The 27,303-nt window shown below is 45.9% G+C and overlaps 1 protein-coding gene across 1 annotated transcript in view; it reads left to right on the plus strand.

The window, feature by feature from the left end:
* Positions 1 to 27,303, plus strand: part of sox6 (SRY-box transcription factor 6) — a 757,998-nt gene that overhangs the window by 286,658 nt on the left and 444,037 nt on the right. Inside the window, 1 exon segment of the mRNA XM_038808084.1 lies at positions 2,009 to 2,255. Coding sequence (XP_038664012.1) covers positions 2,009 to 2,255 — 247 coding nt within the window.

Consider the following 27,303-nt stretch of genomic DNA (forward strand, 5'->3'; position numbering starts at 1 on the left):
TAGAACATTATTGTTTATTCTGAGGGGATTTGAATATCAAAGTAGGGAGGTTATGGCTCGGTTGTTTAGGGCACTGGTGAGACCACATCTGGAGTATTGTGAGTATTCGTCTCCTTATTTAACAAATGTAAATGTGTTCAAAGCAGTTCAGAGAAGATTTACAAGACTAATACTTGGAATGAGTGGGTTGTCTTATGAGGAAAGTTTAGAGAGAGGTTAGACTTGTATTCACTGGAGTTTAGAAGAGTAAGAGGCAACTTGATTGAAAATCCTAAGGGCTTTTGACAGGGTGAATGTGGTGAAGACATTTCCTCTTGTGGGAGAATCTAGAACTGGGGTCACTGTATAAAAATAAGGGGGTCACAGTGATGAGGAGAAATATTTTATCTCCGAGGGTTGTGAGTCTTTGAAACTCTCTTTCGCAAAATGGGCCTAGCTAAATAGATTCTTGATTAACAAGGGGGTGAAAGGTTATGGGGGTAGGCAGGAATGTGGGGTGAGGTTAAAGTCAGATCAGCGACTCAAAGGGCCGAGTGGTCTACTCCTACTCCTAAATTGTATGTTTGTTGTTCATATGTCTGGATGTATGTACAGATTTGCACGTTGAAAATTGTCCTTTATGTCGGGTTTTACACTTCCTCGCCACATCCATAATCAATTGTTGCCAATACGCTGGAAAATGAATGAGACAGTCACAGAGTGGTGGGCCATCCACCTTGTCGTACTCCTGGTTTGAGGAAGATTGCAGTAAGGGAGGGGTAAGAGGGCAGGTCTTTCAAACAGGGAGGGAAAGAAACCAGCAGGAGGCCCCATCCCCAAATTGCTTTGATGCAATTCTAAAGCCTGGTTCTAAATGTACTCGAAGCAGATTGCCAATCTGCTGTTTCAACTCTGGTTGATGATGCTTTTTCTGGAAAAACCATGGGGAAAAATTGAGGGTTTACTGCTAGTTTTTGAGTAATCTTCGCCTTCCATTTTCAATATGTTGGAATTCATGATGTTTAAAATACACTCTTGCCCACCCCTTCCCTCTCCGCAGTCTCTGACTTAAGTAATCAATGGGTAACTGCTTCCTGATCATGGTTGAGACAGAGATTAGACGATATGTCAATGTGACTGGGGAGACTTGGCCTGTGCTTTCTGCTTGGCACTCACCAACCAAAAGTTCCATCCAGCATCAGAGAATCATGCCCTTCACCCACTCCCATTTTGACTGGCTGACCGAATGTCATAATCCTGATGGGAGACCTGGTTTATTTTGAAGGCTTGGCTTCACCGGCATAGAGCCAGCAAGCTGTAGGCTGAAAACATCCTTCCCAGAGATACGTTCTGGCTTCTGACTGGAGGTTGGATTGGGGGGCAGGGGGTGGTTCTGTTCTCAGGAGGAGGGACAGGGAAAGGACCAGTAGTGTGGCAGTGGACTAGATTGATTTTGTGGACCATGCAGGAGCATTTCCACAAGAAATCAATGAAGCCTTATTGGCTGGGCTCCTCTTCAACTTGACTGGAAGCTGATGCTGTGTCGTGTGTCTGGGATTGGGGCATTGCCAAACCAATGGAAGTAAAGGGTTTGACTATTGAGATATGCCACCAAATTGCTTAGAGCACATTCTGCCTATTATTGCCCTAATTTGGCAGTGACCTAAATTGTAGGGCAATTTAAAGCACCTACAGCTTGGTTTGGGCTGGAACTCCTGCTATCCAAAGGTCAGCAATAGGTTTGATAGGGATATCCATGATAGTCGTCAGGAAGAGACAATGAGTGATTTCCCAACATTTTTACAGTGCTCCAATTCTGTTTCAGCCAGTTGGAAAGCTTTAAAAATACCCTGATGCCTCCAATTAATGAGAATCCCTTGATTCTCACCTGGGAAATAATTATTCTGTGTTCACATATGATGAATATTAGTAAATGCATGCATTTTGAAAACTTCAAAATTATTTGCTCAAAATGTGAAAGCACTCTTATTGTTAGCATTGAATCCATGTCCTTCTTTGTGTTCAACAGCAAAATGTCTTCCAAGCAAGCTGCCTCTCCGTATGCTTCTTCTGCTGATGGAGAGGAAGCAATGGTCCAGGAACGATTGGTACGGGAGAGAGAAAGGGAGGAGATCAATGATCAGCACACAGCCGCACACCTCCCCCTGCATACGTTAGTAATCAACAAACCTCATCCTGAGGAGCTACCACCCATTGTCGGCAACCTCCAACCGGACAGTGATTGGGACAACATGACTTCCACCCAGCACAGAGCGGTAAGGACACAGCCTAAACTGTCCTCCATTTATGCATCAATTTCATCGACTAAGGTTAGGTCTTTGTGTTTCCTAGGCTCAGACTTTCCACCTAATTGTCCATATATTCAAACACGTATCTTATCAGCCAAATGAATGTGATGCCATGTGCTGTGGGATAACTGACCCTGGGAGGATTTTTCATTTTTGCCATCAATGGACAGTGGATGCCAGTGATTGTCCCAGCATAACGTTCATATCCAATTTATAGAAATAAATATTGGGCAATGTCATAAAACACTACTTGTTTTCTGCACATCGGTAAAAGCCAAAATGGATCCTCAGATAGTTGAAAGAGGTTTCTTCAATTTTTCTACCATCCTCTTCTGTCAAAGGGTATCAGCAGTTTGGCATACTTCATCCAGGTAGACATTGGTCATCGCTCGTTTCTGAGCCTAATAAGTCTTTACACACACACTCACACACACACTCACATATTAACACACACACTCGCACATTAACACACACACTCACACATTAACGTGCACACTCACACACACTCGCACACACACGCACTCACTCACACACATTAACAGGCACACTCACACTCTTAAAGATACATTTTAGTCATAATCTTCCAAATCAATGAAGACTAACAATTGGAACTGATATGACATTTTCAGTATAATCTGCTGAAGGACCCCTACCTTTATTTAGATGATGCACTTGAATGAGTTATTGGTGATGAATACCTCGGAGATTTTGACTTCAGAACTCTAGAATTCAGCTCTTCATAAAATGCAGAGTCAAGGACCAGGAATAGTTTAAAGAACAGAAAATTTGATAGTTGCTAGCTTGATAGATGATGGATCTTCCATTTTGTCTCTCCCGTTTGTATTTGCTTCGGAGGCCTTGATTGCCTTCTATAGCTGAATCGAAGCAGGGAATGAGGGATAGGAGCACTTCTCATCTTTGGGCGGAAAGTTCGCAAATTTTATCAGTGTCAGTCCTGGTGAGAAGAGCAAGGAGAATCCTATGAGGAGAGAGCTTTTGAGCTGGTCAGCGAGGAGCAGGACCACACTTGTGCAGATGGCAAGGTTGGGGGAAAGAGACAAAAGTGAGAAGTCTAAGGGCAGCACAGTGGCGCAGTGGTTAGCAGTGCTGCCTCACGGCACCGAGGTCCCAGGTTCGACCCCGGCTCTCGGTCACTGTCCATGTGGAGTTTACACATTCTCTCCATGTTTGCGTTAGTTTCGCCCCCACGACCCAAAAATGTGCAGGGTAGGTGGATTGGCCCTGCTAAATTGGCCCCCCTTAAATGGAAAAAAAATGAATTGTAATTGTGCACTTGTATTGAAAATCGCTTTGTTCACCTCAATTATGTCATGTCATGGCGCCATTCTCCGCAAACCCCAAGGAAATTTGGTGCTTCATCCCTGTGTAGTGTGAGAATGACAGTGCTTTGTCTCTTCTACCTCGCATACTAATGATGCAGCACCGTCACACCACTGCAGGCACAGAGCCCACCCCCCCACCACCTCACCAACCCCTCCCATCCATGGAATGTTCAACCCCACAGACGTCAACACTCGGGGACTCGTGTCTGTCGGTATTCTCTAGTTATGAGGCTGCCAAGGGCTAAAAAAGTGTAGAGATCTGTCCTCAGTGGGTGGAGAAAAACACTGGAACCCTGATCTTACAGGAGGCTGTAGCAGCTGAGATGCGTCATTCAGCATCTCTCAGCCCCAAGATAATCCCTGTTCATTGATAGGTCGCATTCAGTCTCTGTCAGGCTGGTGTCAGACATTTGGCAGAGATAACAGGAGCATCACTCTGTCCTCACTGCAAGTCATCATCATTCTCCTGCAGTGTCTGGCTAATTGCTTGAGCACCCAGTCCATGAATGTAGCCACCATCCCGATTATGTCCTGCGGGCACCTCAGTACTGAACGGATGTCAGACCACATTGTGGGAAAGGTTTTCACACCCTCACCCTGGTTGTCACCAAACAGAGATGCAATAGGGCATTCCTAGCCCTGCACCCATGCATGCGATGGACATAGCCCAAACTCTTCCGTGGGTTCCTCAACCATGGAGATGTGGTGCTTCTCCATCTCCTCTTGGTCCAGCTACTCTCTCCGCTACATTGCCAGCTTGTACAGAGTGCAGCACACCACTAAGCTGTGGGACACACTCTCGGGACTTGAATGGAAGGCTCCACAACCCGGTCCAGGCTCTGGAGCCATGTATCGAGATGTTCAATCGCCGCCTTGTCCAGCGCATGCGTTGCTGCTGGAGCTTTGTTGTAGCGTGTCTCAGCGGGTGTTGGTGGCCTCTGCACTGGTGTCATCAGCTGCCTCCTGACTGGGTACCATTTGTCCATGAGGAGCCATCCCTCCAGCCACAGCTCTTCCTCAAAAATGGCCGGGATCTGCGAGCGCCCCAAGATATGGTGTGCCCCATGGGAGACGTGGTAGCACAGTAGTTAGCACTGTTGCTTCACAGCGCCAGCAACCTGTGTTTGATTCCCGGTTTGGTCACCAACTGTCTGTGCGGAGTCGGCACGTTCTCCCTGTATCTGTGTGGGTTTCCTCCGGGTGCTCCGGTTTCCTCCTACTAGTCCTGAAAGACGTGCTGGTTAGGGAAATTGGACATTCTGAATTCTCCCGAACAGGCGCTGGAGTGTGGCGACTAGGGGCTTTTCACAGTAACTTCATTGCAATGTTAATGTAAGCCTACTTGTGACACTATTATAGATTATTATTATTATGTAACTGTCATGGCACTCCCCAGAAACGGGCACACAACTGGCTGACGCACATTCTGTGGTCATGGATAATCTGGACATTGAAGGAGTGGTATTCCTTGTGGGTCACAAATGGCACCCCATGCCGCCAAGTGGAGTGCAGAGCCACATAGATGCAGTCGATGGCGTCCTGCAGCTGGGGTATGCCTGCTATGTGGGTGAGGCCATGGCCCTGGTGTCCTGGTTCACCTGGTCCCGGTCTGTTAATGTACATGTGGGCCCTTGCAAATAGCACATCTGTGACCTCCCTTATGCACTGACTGGGAAATGCCTCATAGGTCACCCGTGCAGCCATGAAACAAGTCGCTGACATAGATGTTCATAGCGTCAGTACTTTTCAAGACCACATGGAATGGGTGACCTCCTTGGCCATGTCATGCCAACCCTTGCATCCCCTGGCACATGTGGTCTACCGTAACGCAGGACACACTACAGGAAATTCTACATCGGAATACCTGTGGTCCGTCATGCCTCCTGAGGCTACACCATTTGTGGTCCTTTTCCTGGAATATCATTGGGCCCTTTCCTCTCAAGGGTGCTGGTCCTGGCTAGACCTCTCCTGATTATCACTGTGTTTTGCACCCCTGTCGCCGTTTTCGCTAACGGCTAACGCGGGTTGAAAATCACTTCCCATTGTATCCATACGGAGTTCTTTGCACAGCATGAAACACACAGCACTTTGATGATCAAGTCTGACCATGATGCTGACATTTTATTTACATATTTAAAGAAAACATTAAGTCTGAGTGTGACAGTTTATACTCAGACAGTTATCCAAAAGTTGTTTCATAAAGTAAATTATAACTTTCCATGGACATTAGACAAACCTAAATTTCCAAAGTTTGAAGTGTGTAACCCTACACTTTAGGAGAAGCCAAACCCTAGATTTTTCCTGATATTTACTGACTGTCTCCTTTATACCGCAGTGAGCAGAAATCATCACAAAATGAGCAGTGCAGTTAGTTTTATGTATTTTGTTACATAACTCATAAATTAAACATTCCCCCGCCTAGTGATTTAGCAACGCTGCTTCTCTGGCTCTGAATCGACAGTGGGCTTGGTACAATCTTTTCCACTTAAGAAAAGATAAAGGGCGGTATTCTCCACTCCCGGGACTATGTGCCCGTGCCATCGTGAACGCCGTCGCGTTTCATGATGGCGTGAACAGGTCCCGTGCATGACCTATTCTGGCCCCCACACGGGCCATCCTGTGCATGCGCGTGAAACTTCTTATGCGTGTCAGCCCCTTACCAACAAGGCGCCGGTGTTCTGGGGCCGGACGCGGAAGGAGGTCAGCCGGGAAGGTGGGGGGGGGGGGGGGCGGTGGAGAGGCCGGTCCGCCGATCGGTGGGCCCCGATCACGGGACAGAATCCATTGGAGGCCCCCCCCCCCCCCCCCCCCCCCCCCAGTGAAGGTGGCCCCCCCCACAGGCCGACCCCCCCAGCATTCCGGCACAGTTCCTGACGGCAGCGACCAGGGGTGGACGATGCCGGCGGGAACCTATCGTGCCGGAGCGGCCGCTCGGCCTTTCCGGGCCGGAGAATCACCGCTTGCCATTTGCGGCGATTCTCCGAGTCGCCTGGCGCAATTCGCGCGGCACTGGTTTCAAGAGGGTGGGAGAATCACGTGCGGGGGTCGGGGTGGCGTGGCGTGATTCGCGCGGCGCCCCGGCGATTCTCCCACCCGCGTGGGGGGGAGAATGCCGCCCAAACTGTTTGTTGCATTTTGAATGTAATACTGCAATGTTAGAATATTCCAAAGTGCTTTATGTTTTACCAAGCACATATCAATTAGATGGTTAACAAATTAGATCCCAGATAATCACTGTCACTTTCAACCTGCCAGTTTAACAAATCAATTGTCTAGGACTTGGAACCTGTCAGATTGCTTAGCATGTCACCAGGAACCAATGAAATTCCAGAAATATCTCTGTGGTGTAATTTCTAGTTGCTTCACTAAGAAGAATATCCAACAGGTATATTGAAAAGGTTTCAGTGTCATGCAGGCACTGTGATAGCTCATCACACATTCCCCTAGCATTCTAATAAGCTTCATCATATAATTAACACGTGAAGTTCAACTCATTAAAGCATTACATATTTAATATGTAATGCTGTGGGCAGCACGGTAGCATGGGTGGGCAGCATGGTAGCATGGTGTTAGCATAAATGCTTCACAGCTCCAGGGTCCCAGGTTCGATTCCCGGCTGGGTCACTGTCTGTGCGGAGTCTGCACGTCCTCCCCGTGTGTGCGTGGGTTTCCTCCGGTTTCCTCCCACAGTCCAAAGATGTGCGGGTTAGGTGGATTGGCCATGCTAAATTGCCCGTAGTGTCCTAAAAAATAGTAAGGTTAAGGGGAGGGGGTTGTTGGGTTATGGGTATAGGGTGGATATGTGGGTTTGAGTAGGGTGACCATTGCTCGGCACAACATCGAGGGCCAAAGGGCCTGTTCTGTGCTGTACTGTTCTATGTTCTATGTTCTATATTTAGCCATAAACACCATATCTGACTTTGAGATCATGTGTTGGATTTTCACTGGGTCTGGATGACTTGGGAGCCCTTTAGCAATGGCAGCCAGGTCGCAATTCTGTGATTCCTGACCTCTTTCCGGGGTTTCTTGATTTTTGGCAGTGCCTTTTAAAGGTGCAGGCTGGTTCAAGTAAGAAGCTCACACCCTGCGCTCCCAAGCTGCTCAGCTCCAATGCAGGGACAGACAAGCCATAGGCTTGCACAATTTTCATGGAATTGGAACCCGATGATGTCACGGAATCTCAGAGGTGTCATAAACCGTAGGGGATGAGGGGATCTCATGAGGTATTCCAAGAGAGTGATAGATGTCGCGGCTTTCAGCAAAGTTTTGTGTGTTCTTGGATGAATGTCCTGATATCCATTAGATTATTGAAATACCTGAGCCCAGAGAAAATGTTGCTTGTCTGAGAGCTCTTGATTTCTGCTGTCAATTGCATACTGTTTATTCACGCAAGTTTAGGAGTTGTAGTTTCAGCTATTGAACCTTCAATGGGTCAGATGACGAAACTTACATTGCCCTGTTGTAAAATGACTTGGTTTTAACATAGTGAAAAGTTATGAATGAATTATGTTTAAATGAAAGTTTTAAAAAATATATCCTGTTGTCACTCTAAGTTTCATTGGGTCTGTATAATGTATAATCAGTCAATGGGCATGGAAATGCCATATCTTGACATCGGGGCGTGAGGGGCCGTATGGGGGAGGGGCACAGCTTGGTAGAAGCTGAATGATGCGCCATTGGGATGGGTGAGGGCATGCAGCAGCATGGTTGGGGCATGGGAATTGTATAGGAGTGTGAGGGGTGAGGGCCTTTCAATTTTTATTTTAACTGTGATGAAATCCCACAGAACACAAAGCCCATCTCTGCACATGGCAGCCGGTGTCACTGCCTCTGAGCTTTTTCCTGGGTCAGCTGACCCGACTGCAACCCTTACCTGCCGCCCCACAATGGAAATCACATCCTGTTGGATACTTTCTCCAAAGATGCGTGTGTCAAACTGGGAGATTTCCTGACTCCCACTACCATAATGTGACCAGAAGACTTAGGAGTAGAAGTAGACTATTAGGCCCATCAGATCTGCTCCACCATTCAATGAGATCATGACTGATCTGATATGATAATCCTCACCCCACTTTCCCATTTTATCCCCATAATCCTTGATTCCCTCACTAATGAAAAATCAGTCTGTTTCAGCCGGGAACATAGTTAGCGGCCCAGGCTCGACAGCCCTCTGCAGCAAAGAATTCCGCAGATTCTCTACCCTCTGAGAAAATAAATTTGTTCTCATCTCTGTCTGAAATGGGTGAACCCTTACTCTGAGATTATTCCCTCTGGTCCTTAACTCTCCCACAAAGTGAAAGAACCTCTCAGCATCTACTCTGCCAATCCCGCTGACAATCCTATATGTCTCAATAAGGTCATCTTTCATTCTTCTAAATGCCAATGAGTATAGGCTCAACCTCTCCTCATAAGAAAATCCCTCCATACCCGCGATCAACCTTCTCTGGACTGCCTCCAATGCCAATATAACTTTCCTTAAATAAGGGGACCACAACTGTTCACAGTATTCCAACTGGTCAACTGGTGCCCTGTATAGGTTTAGCAAGATTCCCTATTCTTATATTCCATTCCCTTTGAAATAAAGGCCAACATTCCAGTTACCACCTCGAGGATGACAATCCAGGCCAACTGTATCCCAGAAACATCAAAGTACTCTGCAAGTAGCACAGCAGTCCACACCATCTTACTCCAGCTTTATGTCCAAAAGCCAATTTGGCTAACACATACGTCATATAGTCATAATTTTGTTTCTCCACTGCCTCCAGTACTAATTCTGGCTGTTATTCACTCCCTTCTTTCTTATTTCAGTGTGCCAATTATTATCTCCTCCTGCGATACACTTTGGATTGTTTCACAATGTTACAGTCATTGGGTAGGATTCTCCGACCCTCCGTGCTCGACGCAGAGGCAGAGAATTTTTTTTTTTTTTTTTAAATAAATTTAGATTACCCAATTATTTTTTCCAATTAAGGGGCAATTTAGCGTGGCCAATCCACCTACTCTGCACATTTTTGGGTTGTGGGGGCGAAACCCACGGACACAGGGAGAATGTGCAAACTCCACACAGACAGTGACCCAGAGCCGGGATCGAACCTGGGACCTCAGCGCCGTGAGGCGGTTGTGCTAACCACTAGGCCACCGTGCTGCCCCAGAGGCAGAGAATAGCCGTTCACGCCGGAAATCAGACGGCGCTTCCGCGATTCTCTGCGGACCGGCCAGTCCCACACGCGCGGTTGACGCGGCGCCGGTCGGAGGCTGTTGGAACAGGCCACCGCGGCGATTCTCCATGGCCGACCGGCTGAACTCCCACTGGCGTGGTTTACATGTGGTACCACCCGGTGGGAACTGGGACCCGCAGCCGCCACGGTGGTCTTGATAGGGGGTGTGGGATATCTGACTCCGGGGGGCCTCAGCGGTGGCCAGGCCCGCGATCGGTAGCCACCGATCGGCCACCATCGCGATCTGGGAGGGACCTACCTTCCTCCGTGCGGGCCCACTGTGTGGCTCCGCCATGTTGGCGGCGCCCACGCCGATGTGAGTTACCGTGTGCATGCGCAGACCTGTTTGCGGCCGTGCGGTTTGGCTAGCAGGGTCCGCCGGCAGCTACAGTTGCGGGACACACGCCGGGGCTCTGCTAGCCCCCTGGAAAACGGAGAATCACCCCGGACCTTCGAGGAAAAAGTCCAGAGTGATTTTCGCCCTTTTTTCGGCGGTCATGGGGACTTAGTCACAGAAGGGAGAATCCCGACCATCACATTATAATCACGTTATAGCTTCTATGACACTGGTCCACTAATTTACTTGACCACTCCTTGGGCCTATCTCTAATTCACCAAGTTCAGAGAGACCACATGTCGATTGGACATAATCAAAAAGATATTGCGAGGGGGTGGCATGTGGCGCAGTGGTTAGCACTGGGACTGTGGTGCTGAGGACTCGGGTTCGAATCCCGGTCCTGGGTCACTGTCTGTGTGGAGTTTGCACATTCTCCCATGTCTGCGTGGGTTTCACCCCCACAACCCAAAGATGTGCAGGTTAGGTGGATTGGCCATTCTAAATTGCCTCTTAATTGGAAAAAAAAAATAATTGCGTGCTCTAAATATATAAAAAACAAATGTAAAAAAAAATTAAAAGATATTACTATTCAAGGGCAGCACGGTAGCAAGGTGGTTAGCATAAATGCTTCACAGCTCCAGGGTCCCAGGTTCGATTCCCGGCTGGGTCACTCTCTGTGCGGAGTCTGCACGTCCTCCCTATGTGTGCGTGGGTTTCCTCCGGGTGCTCCGGTTTCCTCCCGCAGTCCAAAGATGTGCGGGTTAGGTGGATTGGCCATGCTAAATTGCCCGTAGTGTCCTAAAAAAGTAATGATGTGGAGATGCCGGCGTTGGACTGGGGTGAGCACAGTAAGAAGTCTTACAACACCAGGTTAAAGTCCAACAGGTTTGTTTCAAACACGAGCTTTCGGAGCACGGCTCCTTCTTCAGGTGAATGGAAAGGCTTGTTCCAGAAATGTTTATATAGACACAGTCAGAGATGCCCCGGAATGCGAGCACCTGCAGGCAATCAAATCATCAAAGATGCAGAGAGAGAGGTAACTCCAGGTTAAAGAGCCATGATGTGGAGATGCCGGCGTTGGACTGGGGTGAGCACAGTAAGAAGTCTTACAACACCAGGTTAAAGTCCAACAGGTTTGTTTCAAACACGAGCTTTCGGAGCACGGCTCCTTCTTCAGGTGAATGGAAAGGCTTGTTCCAGAAATGTTTATATAGACACAGTCAGAGATGCCCCGGAATGCGAGCACCTGCAGGCAATCAAATCATCAAAGATGCAGAGAGAGAGGTAACTCCAGGTTAAAGAGGTGTGAATTGTCCCAAGCCAGTTCAGTCGGTAGGCCTCTGCAAGTCCAGGCTTGTTGGTGGGGGCCGAATGTAATGCGACATGAATCCCAGATCCCGGTTGAGTCCGCATTCATGCGTGCGGAACTTAGCTATAAGTTTTTGCTCAGCAATTTTGCGTTGTCGCGTCTCCTGAAGGCCTCCTTGTAGAATGCTGACCCGGAGATCAGAGGCTGAATGTCCTTGACTGCTGAAGTGTTCCCCAACTGGAAGGGAACAGTCCTGCCTGTTGATAGTCGCACGATGCCCGTTTATTCGTTGTCGACAACGAATAAACGGGCATCGTGCGACTATCAACAGGCAGGACTGTTCCCTTCCAGTTGGGGAACACTTCAGCAGTCAAGGACATTCAGCCTCTGATCTCCGGGTCAGCATTCTACAAGGAGGCCTTCAGGAGACGCGACAACGCAAAATTGCTGAGCAAAAACTTATAGCTAAGTTCCGCACGCATGAATGCGGACTCAACCGGGATCTGGGATTCATGTCGCATTACATTCGGCCCCCACCAACAAGCCTGGACTTGCAGAGGCCTACCGACTGAACTGGCTTGGGACAATTCACACCTCTTTAACCTGGAGTTACCTCTCTCTCTGCATCTTTGATGATTTGATTGCCTGCAGGTGCTCGCATTCCGGGGCATCTCTGACTGTCTATATAAACATTTCTGGAACAAGCCTTTCCATTCACCTGAAGAAGGAGCCGTGCTCCGAAAGCTCGTGTTTGAAACAAACCTGTTGGACTTTAACCTGGTGTTGTAAGACTTCTTACTAAAAAGGTAAGGTTAGGGGGGGTTGTTGGGTTACGGGTATAGGGTGGATACGTGGGTTTGAGTAGGGTGATCATTGCTCGGCACAACATCGAGGGCCGAAGGGCCTGTTCTGTGCTGTAATGTTCTATGTCTATGTCTAAATCCATGGGGGTGATTGGACATGCTCTTTTGCTCAGGCAATCAGCATTGTTAGGAAATACAATGACAAACGTTAATACATGTAAAGATGTCGAACAGAAAGTGCAAGAAAGGCAGAATAATTTTGAAGTACATCAGAAACAAGAGTGACTTCCCTCTCTGTTAGAGCACATCAGTACCAGTTTATTGCCCCCCGCCCCCCAATACCTTTTTCAACTTATTCCATTAAAAAACACTGATATTAGCCCCTGCGTCTCCTCTGGGAGCAAAATGTCAGCCCGCATCCTCACTCTCCATCGATGGGAATGGGAGAAAGTATGTGCATGAGCCACCCTGAGGTAGTAGAGAGTTAAAAGAGCGAGAGTTAAGCTGAATTTCTGTGTGTGTGACAGACAGCCACAGAGACTGGGGAAAAAGAGGGATTCGTTTTTAACCCTTAGCCAAAAGTAGTGCGATGGGAGGTGATTTTGTGGTTATAATTTCTCCTAACTCCAGATTTAAATTGCAGGTAGCAAGGTAGCAGTTGAGAATCATGCCAAGTTTGCACTGCCGAGTAATGAGTGAACAAATTCTTCATATTAAAATGGTTACAGGAGCTTTGAAGTTACCTAAAAGCACAATTGGGGAATTACATTCGACCTATATCAGTTTATTCTGACAAGAAAAAGATTTAATTGAGGACACAGTTGATCATGGGCCTCACTGATTAACAATTATATATATTTTTTTCTGATATGCTCTGGAAAAGCACTCTGGGTGAATTCAAATTTTGGGGACCGGATCATATTTGGCACCAATGTCAGTCTTGAGTATTCTGAGGTTACCAGTTATAGGATGGTTAAATGGAGGAAAATACTCTCTTTACTGCATCAAGTACTCCCAGGTTGACTATAGTATCAGCCAGATGCAGGGAAAGAGTCCTATGTTACTCCATGATGTTCTCATAGGCATGGCACAAATTACATGTAGTGTAAAATCCCTTTATGCAATTGAGCATTCCCAATTGAGACATTGCTTTGGCTAAGTGAAATGAAAAGCTTCCTCTGTACTTTGTTCCATCAAATGGATGTAGAACTTAGCTGCCAATACACTGCCCTAATATTCCTACAGTTGTGATTCAAAGGGCCATTGTCAGCAGCAGTTGTTTTTGGCCTTAGTGCAGTTTTATTATGGTCACACCTACCCTGTTTGGTACATTATAGGTGACATTGCCGCTGGGGGCAAACTGCTCCAGATATCACATAGCCAGCAGTTAAGATTGGGCTTTACCACAAAGTGCATTAAATAGCAGCGTGCATACTTGGTAGACCTTCCTGCAGGGTTCAAGAACCAAGCCCCTGAAATCCATATCGACATGCCCTCCTGGGCACTTTATTCTATCAGGATATTTATTTAGTGCTTTTTACGTACTGCACACCAATTCTAATAGTTGTGCTCTGTGCCAGTCAGTAAACACATTTGTGTGGAGAAACTTTTAAATAGAAGCTGGATGCAATGTCAGTTTGAGATTTAAATAGAATAATAGAAGAATCATAGAATCCCGACAGTGCAGAAGGAGGCCATTCGGTCCCTAGAGTCTGCAACAACTGTTTAAAGAGCACCTTACCTAGCACCCCCCCCCCCCCCCATCCTATCCCCATAATCCCACCTAACCTACACATCTTTGGGCTGATGTAAATAGATCTAAATGAAACTTAGCTATCAATGTGCCTCAAATCTGAAAGTTAAGGTAGGTACCAGGTGGGTTTGGGAGGCAGATAAGAATAAGGAAATAGTCTTGCTCCTGCAGCCCACTCTTAGAACACAGCCTTGCTGGACATGAATACCGAGTTGCAATACTGCAGCCTGGTCCTCAAACCCCCTCCTGGAGCACAACTTTGTAAGACGGGAGAGTAAATCAGGGAAAGGGTTATGTCAATCTTTACAGAGTTACGCCACGGATCACAAAATTATTCGCTTCTATTGCTCAGATGATGAAGGATTTTATAAAACAATAGGCTGTATCCTCATCTCTCTGGAAAAGTATTTTATTTGAAGATCAGATTATTAAAAATCTGTTACAATGCATTCAAAAAAAGACTGCTCCTTCCTCTCCTGATTTCTTTCCTCCTGCCCATGACTGTTTGGGCATCACAGTTCGTCACACCAGCCCCCTCCCCCACCCACTGCTGACACTTTCCAGTAGGGGTCACTCCCCTGTCAGGGGAGCTGAGGTCAATTGCTTGAGACCTGCTTGAGATAAGCTAACTCAGCACAGACCAGAAGATCAAGTCTGGAATCTTCCCCCATAGCATGGTTCATAATGGGGTGGTGCTCCTACCAGCTGAGCCAACAAGGTAACATCCCCCTCCCCCCTCCAAATTCTGTTGGTTGTAAATTCAATTTGATTCGAGTTGTATCTTTCAACCTAGCCAATAATTTAGTTTTAATTTCCAGATTAGCAAGCGAGGCAAACAGGGAGCTAAAATTTCATCTGTAACACTCACAAACTTTGCAAAAGGACTTCCCATATTTAGTGTTTCTCATAAAGATTTAGACAAATTCTGAAAGAATACATTCACAATTTCACTAGAAATACGAATCGTACAAACTTCCTCACATTGTCTTTCACTGTGACAAGTGCAATGTGTGAGAAGGGTCAGTTTGTAGGTAAGTGGCATCCATTGGCAACAAGTCTTGTTTTTAATAGATACATCACTGTTGCAAGGATTGCAATATTAGCAATTCTACTGGGAACCACACTAACAGAAAAACACATTTGATTAGTCATATTTTTTTAAAAATCTGGAGAATTAACATTTTTACCATTGTCAAAAATCTATTCTGCCTTAAATCTGGTCAGTTTAACCAACTTTTGACAGCAGTATCTCCGAAACAATAATTTACTTAAAGGATTGATTTATTACGGTAAGGTCTGATGAATTTTATATTAGTAAAGCTTTGATTTGTGGAGAGGAAAGGCATCCTGTGACACCACTATCAGTTGAACATACACGTCAAAAGGATATTGCCTCTTGACATATCCCAGCCTGAATAACGAGCCCCAGTGAAGATAATTGAAATCACCTATTTAAATTCTCTTAAGTATTATTTTATTTTCTGCAGACATCTGAAAACAGGATGACTGCTTCAAGAATAACCTTGTCCCCTATAATTTAATTTAACTCAACTAGCAGTCTAAAGGGTGGGGGAGAGAAAAAGAGATCTTGAACGAATCTGAACTTTCATAAACATGCTCAGCATAAGACATTGTGCCTCAACATAGCTTTGATGTATGTAAGTGGGTGCCAATTAGATTTTATGTATGGAACTGAACAGAGAAGTGGCTCCATATTGATGTCTGTAATAATAAATGTTAACTTTTATTTTTGAAATAATAAAATTCTTATATATTGATGTGCAATAATGGTATGAAATATGTAAAGGTTTTACTGTATCTGATAAATTTTTGGCAGGCTCTGATCTTTCACTCTGGGGAGTGGGAATAGATGAATGATTTTTAAATTTGGCTTCATGGTATTATTGAGTCCCAAGTGTAGGGTCAGGGTCTATAGATTGTCATTGCCAAGTTTGAATGTTGGAGGTGAAACAGAGTTGGACAAAGGCAGAGGGATTACACCAAGTTCCAGATTCAAAAGCCCATAGATAAGGCTTCACAGTTTTGATGAGTGTTTTTCTCAGATTAAGCTGAGGGCCGGGCAGCACGGTGGCGCAGTGGGTTAGCCCTATCGCCTCACGGCGCCGAGGTCCCAGGTTCGATCCCGGCCCTGGGTCACTGTCCGTGTGGCGTTTGCGTATTTTCCCCGTGTTTGCATGGGTTTTGCCCCCACAACCCAAAGATGTGCAGGCCAGGTGGATTGGCCACGCTAAATTGCCCCATAATTGGAAAATATTAATTGGGTACTCTAAATTTATATATAAAAAGAGATTAAGCTGAGGGCACGACATTGAGCTGTGGAGAAGGAACTTTTCTTGGCTTGGGAGGGCTTGATGCTGACCCTGGCCTGACTCTGCTCAAAAACAGAAAGCATTCCATTTGATAGTGTGAACACCCTGAACACTCAGGCGCAACAAAACAAAAATAGTTTCAAGACCTGAGATTTACAGAAGCAAGGTTCCTCTCTAGCTCTCAAACCCAAGGTGTAAATGTATAACTCATTTGTGAACTATCGTCCTATCTAGTTGCATAATTTGCATGTTCGTCTTCCACTCGTGTGGGTGAAATTGATGATCTGACTTCACATGCTTCAGTCTCAATTGCATTATTAATGTCGTAGAGATAAATAAAAGCAGCGAGGCTCAAGTGGTCCTCAGAGACACCGACTTACTGATCAAAGGCAAAACTGAAAGTCTCCCGCAGGTTCAGAAAACAAATGGCATTCACAGCCTAACAGAGTGGGCATTGTTGATTCTGAGGAGCTGTCATAGCGTAATAATCAATATGCAAGTATTCTCACTCTTGTCACTTACCTCTAAAATATACAAATCCTCAGAGAACTTAACCACTTGCATGTTTAGAGCTCCCTCTGAACACTTTACTCCTTGTTTCATTCAGATGTGCCTGAATTAAGGAAAAGGCAGGGGTTAATTTCCTTTCATCTTTTGGATTTTTAACTCCAGCCTGTGTTCTTTGATATATTGTAGCCTTGTGCCCAGCAAGGAAGTTTGGAGTTCAAGGAAAGGGGAAATATATTCATGGCAAAGCCATATTGACCGTCCTGTGTAAAGACATTGCATTGTAAAAGTAGCTGATGAATTCTGATATGGTTATATGATTTTAGGTGCATAGAAAGGAGTTGGTCAGAAGGAAGTGATGATGGGGATGAAGTCCACATGCAACAAGGGAGGGAGAAAATGTGGAAGACTATTTAGCAGGTCAACCCTAGGAGTAATATACTGATCTCTATAATTATGAAACAGTGGGGAACATTTATTTGTAGCCTATACCGAAATCAAGCTCATGATTACAGTAGGTTATGTCAGATCTGCTACCACTTAGGCCAAATGGTATAATGTCACTGTGGTTAAGGTCATGCAGTACATTGCTGTAATTCAGTTATGCTATATGGTATCTCTGTAGTCGAGTCATATGGTAAAGCACCACTACAGTTGTAATATAGAGTGTTACAGTAGATGTAGTCATTTGGTATCGTATCACAGTAATTATCATGTGGTGATATCACAGTAGTCTGGTCATGCAACAGATTAAGTTGTTATTACTAGATTTTCTGTTTATAGGACTTTACTGTACAAACTTGGCTGGGGAATTTCTCTATATAAAAACAGTGACTACACTTCAACAGTACGTCATTGGCTGTGAACAACTTTGGGACAGCCTGCGGAAGTGAAAAGCACAACATACAGGCATTGCTTTTTACGAGCTTGTCTGTGCGAAAAAATGCCTTTACTGTGAGGGATTATGGCCTCATCCTGTACATTTTTTATAAAATACATATGCTTATTGCTATTTCAAAAATGTTTTACAACTGGACAAAGACTTTTAAAATGGCTGAATCTATATCTGACTCTCACTCACGCCCCTCCGAACAAAAGAAGCTACTCAGAGGTGTTCGGGAAACTCGCACCTTGTTATCTCTGGGGAGACACTAACGACCTCATGTGGGCTACACAGGTCAAATTAAGAAATAACTATACAAAAGCCTTCTGCATTTCATACCTCAGGCTGGCCACCAAGAGTCTGCTCGTCCGCTCAGATTTCCTTTCAATTCCTAATGTTTCAGAGATCTAGGAGACCCAGATGAGGGATACACATCGCTTGTCAAAGACAGTGTAGAGAGGTGGGAATCTTGTGACATTGGTCTCTGACTTGTGGAACCGGCAATATTGTCTTGCTGAACAGCAAAGCTCAATCTGCTGTTTACCATCTAACTGGCAGCCTCGCTCTGCCTCAGTTGAACACCTGGCCCCATCCACACTGTTCCAGCTGAAAATTCTGTACAAACTCCTACAAGACTGATTCTTCTCTGCGTGTCCATCCTATAGTGTGAAGTCAACACCACTGGAAAACTGAATTATACAGCATCGGTTTTCAGACCACTGATCTCCATGAAGGAATACCTCATCAGGTTTGATTCTGGAACCGATGTGAAGCAACATTTTTTAACTGTGGTCTCTTTGCATTGTGAATCTTTCCTTTCTCTATCTCTATGTTACAAACCTTCTCGTTCCGTTCTGAGAGTGTGCAAATGAACTAACCCTTTGAGTTCATCCTATCTCGTGTTTGCTGTGGGGTTATTGATAAAAAATTGGATCGTACCAAAACCGAGGGGTTTGGAAATTTGCCTGGGCAAACTTGCCTTCTATTATACTCCAACTTCTTTGCAATAAAGTCGATCATTCCATTTGCCTTGTTAATTACTTGCTATACCTACATGTAGACAGGTTTTTGTTTGAACTTTTGTAATTCATGTACAAGGACACATAGGTTCCTCTGTACCATATCACTCTGCAGACTCTCTCCATTTAAATAGTACTCTGCTTTTCTATTCATCTTGCTAAGTGGTCAACCTTACATGTTCCCACATTATATTCCATCTGCTAAATCTTTGCCCACAGTTTTTTTTTAAAATTTAGAGTACCGAATTCATTTTTTTCCCCAATTAAGTAACAATTTAGCATGGCCAATCCAACTATCCTGCACATCTTTTTGGATTGTGGGGCGAAACCCATGCAAACACGGGGAAATCTTCGCCCACTTAACCGACCTATATCCCTTTGTAGGTTCATCTTCCTCACAACTTGATTTCTTACCTATCTTCATATCAACAGAAAATCTGACTTCAGTACAGTCAGTCCCTTTATCTAAGTCATTAGTATAGATCGTAAGTAGGTGAGGCCCCAGCACTGACCCCTAATTGCACTCCACTAGTTAATTTACCAACCTGAAAATGACACTTTTATTCTGACACTGCTTCCTGTTCGTTAACCAATCTGTACATGCTAATATGTACCTCCACCACCTTAGCTTATCTTGTGAAGTCACCTTTTTATGTCGCCCTTTATTGAATGCATTTTGGAAATCCAAATATATTATATCTCCTGGTTCCTTTTTATCTAGCCTGTTTGTAACATCTTCAACTAAATCAAATAAATTCTCAAGCACAATTTCCCTTTCGCAAAGCACTGTTGACTCAGCCCGATTGTATTTTGATTTTCTAAATATTCTGCTGCTATCTCTTTAAAAATGGATTCTAGCATTTTCCTAAATAGTGAGGGCTGGATTCTTCATTATTGGGAGTATGTCTCCACGCCGGCGTTAAAACTGTGGGGTTTCATGCCACAAAAACTGGTGTGAAAGGGCCACATATTCCTCGCCCTGCAGAGGGCTAGCAGAGACACGGCATAGATCTGGCACCTTTTGCTGCAGATAAAGGCCCCCGCACTTCCGGGTCGGAGGCCATGCATGCGCACGACGATGGCTGTGCCGTGCTCCATGGCGGACTCGGACCGCGGAGCTGGACCCAAAAACGAACCCCCCCCCCCCCCCCCCCCCCAATCGGGCGCGCGCCCAACCCTCAACGCCCGCACAAACATTTACCGGTCACCTATAAGGCCGAACCCCCCCACCCCAAACCTCTGATTGGACTGCCCCCGACCAGGACGGCCGCGGACTGAGTCCGTAGCAGCCACGCTAGTTTCCAGACCGGCTGGAAGCACATTAGTTTCACGCCATTGGAACTTCGGCCTGTCGGGGACGGAGAATGGGGGAGCGGGCCTCCGGCAATGGCCCCAGGTAGGTCCTAGGCGGTGTGGCATAATCCCCGAGTATGCCGCTTTTCGGGGCCCGCAGAACCGGGGAACCGGCGGCAGTCCCGCTTCCTTGCGAGAAAATGGATTCTCCACACCCCGACGCCAAGATCGCTACCAGCATGGGGGCGCAGAATCCAGCCCCAGATATTTAAACAGAAGAGTTTTAGAGTCAAACAAACACTAAATATCTTAGGTAATCTCCTAAAACCCAACATCGCCATTAGCTAAACACAAATTAACAGGAAAATTGTGATCGGTTATAAACTATAAAGAGCACTTAAATGGCAGATAACCCTGCCTGAAGGTACATAAGCATGGGGTGTCACCTTGTCTCAAACGCTAATGGGCTTACAATGGATTACTCTATTCACATTGTGTATAGCACATTTGGAGATTTGTTCAATATATTTTTTTAAATTTTAGAGTACCCAATTCTTTTTTTTTCAATTAAGGGGTAATTTAGCATGGCCTATCCACCTACCCTGCACATCTTTGGGTTGTGGAGGTGAGACCCATGCAGAAGACACGGGGAGAATGTGCAAACTCGACACGGACAGTGATTTGGGTCCAGGGTTGAACCGGGGTCCTCGGCGCTTCGAGACTTGTACAATATATTTATTTTCATTTCCAAATAACTCTGTGTAAGTGTACAATGGAGAGCTGAAAAGGAGTGGTAAAAATGTGAGTTAGTTTCTTACCAGTAATACTAAAGGCAGAACGCTGAATTGCATCTCAATGTGGCTTCACCAGGAGCAGTGATGTGGCCTGATTGGTGAGACACATGAGAGCGCCTGTCTTCTCTGTTGCATCACATAAAAGTCTAGAAAACAAAGGATCAAGCACAAAGATGCTCCTGTATTGTTGTTTCCATCTAAGTATGACTATAAGGGAGGATAATGAACCAACTCAATGACCTGATTCTGGTCAGCAAGTGCATCTGAAGTATGAGTGCTAGGTACTAGACATTCGTCCGCACAGTAGTGTTGCACCTTGGCCATAGTGTGGACAATGCAGCTCATTAGGACATGTACTGTCCAGGTAATATGTGCTGTCACCACTACAACAGCTACATTAGCATTACTGGTATCACAGGATGTGGTTTGTATGATTTGCAGAGGGACATTTAAGCCAGGACTGACCCACATGATGTCCAGTTCGTAATTAGGAACATTAGCTGGAATGAATGTAGCTGAAGTAATTTCAATGATTTGCCATAGACAGTTGTCTAATTGTCATGCGTGAAATGCCATATGTGCATGTATGATGCAATGTAACCTCGTGCCAGTGTGTATAGGGTTTAATGGCTTCATTCGTGTCATTATCTGCGTAATAGGCATAATGGTCAATGGTTCATAGTCAATGGCATTCATATGGAGGGAATGTGGTGAAAAGGACTTGAATTATGCTAATGACAATGTTTATGATGGAGAGGGTAGCTGCAGCTTGAGTATGACAGAGCCTATCTCATTGGTGCTGTTTCACTCCCTTGGAGGGGTTGGGAGTATGTCATCGAGTTCCAAGCATCTTTATGTGGAGGCATGTTACCAGGGACCGTATTTGTTATTTTTGAGAAGCTTATTAAAATCTATCCTGGACAAAGATCCATCTGGGAAGGGCCCTCTCTTGCACAGAATCAACTCTGGATAGATGTCCTTGCCTTTCCTCAACTCTGCCATTGTTGGGCTCCTCCTCTGTTTTGGAATGGCCTGAATGGACGTGTGCTCCCTCCTCCTCGTCCTCTTCTTCCTCATCAAAGGTTGGCACTCTGCCCATGGCCTCAGCATCATCAATTTGGAGCCCCTCCACTGTGCAATGTCATGCAACATGCAGCATACAACTATTCTTGAAACCCTTGCTGGGCATATTGCAGGGCTCCACCTGAGTGATCGAGGCAATGGCATCTCATGTCAGTAGCCTGCTTGATTGTGTACCTGGTGACAACGTGGCTGCTTTTGTAGGTTCACCCTGCCTCTGATTGTGGGTGCCTAAAGGGAGTCAGTGGCCATGTTCCTAGCCTGATCCCCTGGGAATCATCCATAGATCTGCGAGGGTGGATGAAGTAGATTGTGGCATTGCGAATTCTGAGTGTGAAGGAATTGGGACAGATGCTCTGGAATCTTGAGCGCACTTAAAGAAATACCATATTGTGGCCACAAACCACCTGCACAATGGTGCAGTGAAATAACTGCAAAGATGCCCACCTGCTGCACTGGGGCCTTAATTGCTACCTGAGTGCTGTCAGTGATGTCCGGCTCCCGAGGGAAGCCTGCAATTTGAGCAAAGGCCATGGCTTTCTTTTTAAAAAATTTTAAATTTAGAGTACCCAGTTTTGTTTTCGAATTAAGCGGCAATTTAGCGTGGCCAATCCACCTAACCTGCACATCTTTTGGGTTGTGGGGGTGGAAACCACGCAGACATGGGGAGAATGTGCATACTCCACACAGACAGTGACCCAGGGTCGGGATTGAACCTGGCTCTCCTGCCTCTTCTCATCCTCTTTCCTGGTGCTTGTACTGCTCCCTTTTCCACACGATCTGGTCCTCCCTCTGGGCCCTGGGTGCTCAGATTGACTGGTTTCTATAGCCTCTGTATGAGACGGTGTCACATCCATCCTCTGTACTTCCTTTGACGAGGTGCATTTCTGAAGCACTAATTCCTTCCTCACACCTGGGTGTAAGATTAAGTGGGAGTGAAAGTATTGGCCTGGCAGACCAGCAGCCCCACCTTCCCACTTCCTGGAACCTCAAAAGGACAGAAGGATGTTAATTCTGGGGCACTAAATGGAAAATTCAATACAACTTTACAGGGGCACATCAGCTCTCCAAGGGGTATCCCCTGGCACTTCAGGGTTTAAGCAGCTGTGTTGCAAACCACCTGATGAGGTTGGTGGAGGCAGCCGGTCGTCCCTGAGAATTGTGCAATCACAAACCCCTGTCCCACCCCCCCCCCATGAAGGTGCAAAATGCCGGCTTCGGGGACGGAGAGCATCTCCGTCCTGGTGAGAATCTAGCTGAGAAAGGTTCTGCTCTTATGGTTAGCGACAACATCTTTTGATGTGGCAATGCCCTTGTATCAGGCCATATCTTATTACATGGATTGAGTAGACTGCACCAGTCATAGAATGGGAGCAGGCGAGGTGATTATCTTTTGTGAATTGGAGTGGGGTGGGATAGGGTAAAGTTGGGGCTAGCTGTAGTCCAAATCATATACCCTCTTTATTGGATGATTAACAAGTTTTAGGGGAGCCGACGTTTGTTTTTTTTAATCACAGTCAATCTCAACAGCACCGAACTTGAAGCTGTTCAAGACGCTATTTTACATGAAATGAAACATATTGCAGGGAAGAAACATAAATGCTGGAACTGTACTGCAGGTGTACAGGATCATTCCCTGGAATCCCCAAAAAATATTAACCTGTCTTTCTCTTTCAGTTTATAACTGAACTACATGTATTTCTAATAGTTTCCATCAGTTCAGATGGTTGATGTTTTTCTTTTTTTAATTCGATGTGTGGAGTTGGAATCTTTTGAAATATGGGGCGGGATTTTCTGAGCCTCTGTGCCGGAGTCCGCGGTCGCCCTGGTGGGGGGGGGGCAGGGAGAACACAGGGGTGGGGGTGCCTCCAGGACGGACAGGCTACCGATCGGGGTCCACCGATTTACGGGCACACGCAATCTGGGGGGGCCTATTTTTTCGGTTTGGTCCGTAGTGTGAGTCGGCCATGTCGCGCGGGGAGGCCATCGCAGGCCGCCGCCGTGTGCATGCCCGGACTCCCGGCCGCAGGGTCCCGTAACGGCAGCCGGAGCTGCGAGGAGCACTCTTGGGCCCTGCTAGCCCCCTGCAAATCGGAGAATCATCCTGGACTTCCTCCACGTTTTTTTGCGGGCGTTGGGACATAGCCCCATTATGGGAGAATCCCGCCCAGGGTTCTCCTGTGCATCAAAGAATGTCAATAGGTTTTAAACTTTGAGGTTACACTGAGCTATATTTTTTTTTCTGAAAAAAATATTTTCTTAAAAAAAAAATTCTTTTTCTTTTTTTTCTTTTATAAATTTAGTGTACCCAATTAATTTGTTCAATTAAGGGGCAATTTAACGTGGCCAATCAACTTAGCCTGCGCACCTTTTGGGTTGTGGGGGCGAGACCCACGCAAACATGGGGAGAGTATGCAAACTCCACACGGTACCCAGAGTGACCCAGAGCCGGGATCGAACCTGGGACCTCGGCGCGGTGAGGCTGCAGGGCTAACCCACTGCACCACATGCTGCCCTACTGAGCTATATGTTAACCCGTGAATTCTCAATGTAATTAAACATGAATTTTCTTCATGTATTCTGCTAATTGTTTATTTTCAATGGGTTAACGTTTCAATCAATTACCAGACAAAGGAATGTGTGAAGCATCCAAACATTAATTATTCTGGTGTTTAATTATTGTGCAAGAAAATTATGAAAAATTGTCTGATCAAAGACTCTGAAGCAGCGCTAAACTAAAAGCAAAATACCGTGGATGTTGGAAATCTGGAATAAACGAAGAAAATGCTGGAAAGACACATGGTGAGATCTTGGGAAGGAGTGGCCTGGGGGAGAGGGGTGACTCGCTTGCTATAGGGACATAATTTTGAATTATGGGCTCACTTGGTTGTTGAATGCTGATCTCCACCTGAGAGATAGCTCTCTCCTGCACTTCCCCGGATAATTCTGTCACCCTCTGCTTGGCAAGGGTGAGAGTCCTAAGGTCCAGTCTTCTGCTCTCTTCTGTTATGGGCCGTCTTTTCCTAGGGGATATTAAAATGAAATGGTGAGATGCATGGAGGCGGGTTACATGGGGGCTCTGTAGCTTTTTTAAATAATCGTTCAGGAGATGTGGGCATTGCTGACTGGGACAGCATTTATTGCCCAATCCACAGTGCTGCGGGTCTGGAGTCGCATGTAGACCAGACGAGGAAAGATGGCAGATTTCCTTCCCTGAAGGGCATTATTTTCTTTTAAAGCTAGAGTACCTAATTCTTTTTTTTACAATTAGGAGGCAATTTAGCATGGCCAATCCATCTACCCTGTATATCTTTAGATTGTGGGGACGAGAGCCACGCAGACACGGGGAAAATGTGAAAACTCCACACGGAGAGTGACCTGGGGCCAGGATTGAACCCAGGTCCTCAGCGCCGTGAGGCAGCAGTGTCAGCCGAAAGGACATTAGTGAACCAGATAGGTTTTTACAACAATTGACGATGGTTTCATGGTCATGGTTAGACGTTTAATTCCAGATTTTAGTTTTATTGAATTCAAATTTCACCATCTGCCATAGTGGGTTTCAAACCCGGTTCACAGAGCATTACCCTGGGTCTCTGGAGTACTAGTCCAGTGACAATACCACTACGCCACCACCTCGCCTTGCTGGCGACATGTGTGTGCAAGGCACCTGGCCAAAAAGGACAACACAGGTTGAGGTGGTACAGGATAGGATATGAGGGAGATGCGGGCAGGTGGGTTTCAATTGGCCTCTATGTTAGTGGGGAGTGCGATGAGAAGGAAACAGAGGTAGTGACCCATCCAAGCTGCCCTAAGGAGGTTGTTCATCTTATTGTGGCACTGCCTGCCATTCCGCCTGGTGAGGTACGCAGCGTTGACTGCCTCGGCTATCTCTGCCCAGGCCCGGGGAAGAGGGTGTCCCACCTCTCCTCCACCACATCCAACATCCTATCGAGCTCCACGTCCATGAAGCCTGATGCTCTCCTATGGGCCACCTTCTTGGCTGGAAAGAGAGCATGTGGGGAGTGGAGTGCTTATAAGCAGCTCCAGCTTGTCAAGCTCTCCAGCGCCAATTCCGGCCCCAGTGAATCCAATGTCGTTGGGATTGAGAACTGCTCTAGATTCACATGGGTAGAGTGGTGGCCCATTAGCATGTCATGAGTTGCTCCAAAAATAGCACCGGCAATGGGAACGCGAACAGCATGCAATTCAGCCCTGGCGTCGACACAAATGGAGAATTCCGCCCATTGATTGGGAAACCTAAACTGTTGCTTAAACTCAGTAGGGTTGGAGGAGGAAGGATTTGTGATGAATTCCACAGTTTTGATGTATGGATAGAGAAAGAAAGTTGCTAAGAACTCCTTTTCTAAGTTGGCGAGTAGCTTGTTGGCCCTTTGTTGATAGTGCAGCTCACTATCCCCCGACTGTAACAAAATCAAGAAGATACATTGATTTAAAAAAAGTATTTTTCTTCTGCTTGTGGTCCTTTACCTGTCTCTGAGAGGGCTGTGCTGCTAGTTTCCTATTCATTTAATAGCAACCCGACCTCTGCAAATGTAAACAATGCCTCCAAGCTTAATACGTGTATTGTATCTTCAATGACAGCTTAATGCCCTCCAATACTAGATCCCCTGTAATCTTTGTTAATATCTCCAGATATATTTATGCAATATTATGTCTCAGATTTGAATTTAGACTTATTTGCAGTTGAAGGCTGGCTTTTCTTGTGTCTGATTTTGATTTTGTTCAGTGTGAGTGAGCAGCCTGAGCCACGGTAATGTAAATGCTGTCTGATTGCAGCCGTTTGCAAAAACAAACCACTTCAGCTTTCAGGATAGGATGACTCTGCCTGAGAGGGATTGTGTTCCTAGCTAAATCTTAGTTTGAGTTGATGAATATGAGAGATAAATATTAGATTAACAAAACTAATAGCCTTAAAACAAAGAGATTTACATTTAAGATCCAACTACTATTAGCTACTGGGACAATATTATGGTAATTGAAATAATGTGATGCGATTAAAAACACATTTTGTTGGATTTTCCAGTGGTTTGGTTGGCAAATGCACTGCCTAATGTACTACTGAGCCTCACACAGAAGGGTGCCGGTTCAATCCCTGATCTGTGCTGTGTTTGGGTTGTGGGGGTGAGACCCACGCAGACACAGGGAGAATGTGCAAACTCCACACAGATAGTGACCCGGGGCCGGGATCGAACCCGGGTCCTCGGCGCCGTGAGGCAGCAGTGCTAACCACTACGCCACCGTGCCGCCCTTGTTCCACTCTTAATTATTAAAGGGCAACCACCATCTTTTAAATCTTAAATTGCTGGCAGGGCAGGCTCAATCAGA

Source organism: Scyliorhinus canicula, chromosome 9, assembly GCF_902713615.1.
Source record: "Scyliorhinus canicula chromosome 9, sScyCan1.1, whole genome shotgun sequence".
In the NCBI taxonomy this organism is placed as follows: Eukaryota; Metazoa; Chordata; class Chondrichthyes; order Carcharhiniformes; family Scyliorhinidae; genus Scyliorhinus; species Scyliorhinus canicula.